This window comes from Gekko japonicus, unplaced genomic scaffold (genome assembly GCF_001447785.1).
Source record: "Gekko japonicus isolate JY-2015 unplaced genomic scaffold, Gekko_japonicus_V1.1 scaffold1901, whole genome shotgun sequence".
In the NCBI taxonomy this organism is placed as follows: domain Eukaryota; kingdom Metazoa; phylum Chordata; class Lepidosauria; order Squamata; family Gekkonidae; genus Gekko; species Gekko japonicus.
Genome location: NW_015177070.1, coordinates 90,544 through 92,447, shown reverse-complemented (window position 1 = coordinate 92,447; position 1,904 = coordinate 90,544). Strand labels below are relative to the sequence as shown.

The window sequence follows — 1,904 nt, the reverse complement described above, 5'->3', positions numbered from 1 at the left end:
GGGAGAGTAGCCATGGCTGAATTGGAAAGAAAGAAACAGAAAGAGAGAGAAGGAATGACAGTATGGAGGGGGAAAGCAATGGTGAGGCAAATGGGATGGCTGCCCCCCCCCCCACAAGGTCCTGGTGGGTCCCCACTTGTTTAGTCTGTAAGCGAAAGCGAATGGAAGAGTAGCAAGTAGGTGATCAGGACAGAGAAGGGTAGATGGAATTCAGCCCACTCCATGAAAATGCTGAGCGGTCGGGTTAGAACGGATAAAAGGAAGTCCTTCTTCACCCAAAGAGTGATTAACACTTGGAACTCACTACCACAGGAGGTGGTGGCGGCTACAAGCATGGACGGCTTCAAAAGGGATATGGAGCAGAGGACCATCAGTGGCTATAAGCCACAAGGTATAGATAGGAACTCTGGGGAAAGTGATGCTTCTAGTGCCCTGGCCCCACTGCTGGACCTCCTGGTGGCACCTGATATTTTTGGCCACTGTGTGACACAGAGAGTGTTGGACTGGATGGGCCATTGGCCTGACCCAACACTGGCTTCCCTTATGTTCTTATGATCATCCAGCTCTCAAAAGATATTGTAGAGACAACAAGGGTACTGTAGAGAGCAATTCAAATATTCCTGGAGTTAGTCCATTTTCTCTGTGTAGAAAGGTGGAATTAGCAGGGATTTCAACTACACAAAGTATACGGCGGCCACAGCCTGCAGCGTCAAATACAAAAGCAGAGCAAGTGAGTGGATGACATGCACAGGCATGAGTACCTCATTGTCTTCAAATTCTTGATTAGCCAGCTGGAAAATGCCAGGTGCCTTTGATCCTTCTGCTGTGCGCTTCTGCTCCTCTTGCTGGGGTGCATCCATTGTTTGCTTGCTTTATGATGCTGTAAAAGAGAGGGGCACTCACAGTGGAAAAAAGACTCAAGCTACAGTTATCACTCTCAGGTTTCAGGCGGTAGCTGTGTGGGTGTGTAACAAGAGAGTCATAAAATTACCCTGAAAATCCAGTTGGTCTCTAAGGCTCAAATCTAACCACTCTCATGCTGAGGCTGCAGCACAACAGTCCCACCACACCTTGCGACCGTGAAGAAGAAATCACCAGGAGCTCTGGAAACCAGGTCCAGCTGATGCGCTCAGGGCAGAAAAATAACTAAGCAGACTTTTTTTGTGAGTGCCAGTATGATGTCTTGGTTCGTGTGCCAAATTAGGATCTGTGAGACCTGAGTGCAAATTCAAACTGCCATGGAAACTTTTGGGCTGACCTTGGACCATTCATCATATACTCTAAAGCTAAACCTGCTTCATGGGGTTGTTTGTGAAGATAAAATGGAGATGAGAAAAATGATGTAAATCACTTTGGGTCCCCATTGGGCAGAAAGGCAAGGTACAAATCAAGTAAACAAGCAAATGCTACAGTTTCCTACATTTACGTATGAGATATTGGGGGGGGGGGGGAATGAATGTGATGTATACAAAAGGTCTCCTGGGAAATGTCACACAAGCCCGAGGGATAGGAGTTGTGGGACTATGTCAGAAGCCGAAGAATTGGAAAGCGCTCACAGGAAGGGAGGAAGCTAAAGGGCAGGACTTCCAGAGGCAAAGTGCTTGAAGAAGGGAGGCAGGGAAGACACGAGGCCTGAGAAACACACAAGTGAAGGAGCAGTTAAAAGGGCAGGGAAGAAAGGGGCTCGAGGAAGGGGCCAGAGGCCTGCATCGCCTGCTGTGTGTCTCGCCTGGGAGGACAGTGAGTGGGTGGGAGTATCCAGGCGGATGGGCAGGAGCGCTGGGAGGAGAGACAGAGGGAGAGCGCGAGCGCACCCAGGCGGCGGCCCGGGCAAGCCGAGCCACGAGGCAAAGAGGGGCGGGGGGGGCACGGCGAGGAAGCCGGCAGGGCCCCCCCCCCCGGCC

At 50.8% G+C, this 1,904-nt stretch overlaps 2 protein-coding genes across 2 annotated transcripts in view; one reads left to right on the top strand and one right to left on the bottom strand.

The window, feature by feature from the left end:
* The window catches only part of TERF2IP (telomeric repeat binding factor 2, interacting protein), a 5,198-nt gene extending 3,313 nt beyond the window's left edge, over nucleotides 1-1,885 (bottom strand). The window contains exons 1-2 of the mRNA XM_015428213.1: nucleotides 992-1,885; nucleotides 762-880 (exon numbers count right to left, since the gene is read on the bottom strand). Coding sequence (XP_015283699.1) covers nucleotides 762-860 — 99 coding nt within the window. The 5' untranslated portion in view covers nucleotides 861-880; nucleotides 992-1,885. The remainder of the gene's footprint in view (nucleotides 1-761; nucleotides 881-991) is intronic.
* Nucleotides 1,176-1,904, top strand: part of KARS (lysyl-tRNA synthetase) — a 13,287-nt gene continuing 12,558 nt past the window's right edge. Inside the window, exon 1 of the mRNA XM_015428204.1 lies at nucleotides 1,176-1,186. Coding sequence (XP_015283690.1) covers nucleotides 1,176-1,186 — 11 coding nt within the window. The remainder of the gene's footprint in view (nucleotides 1,187-1,904) is intronic.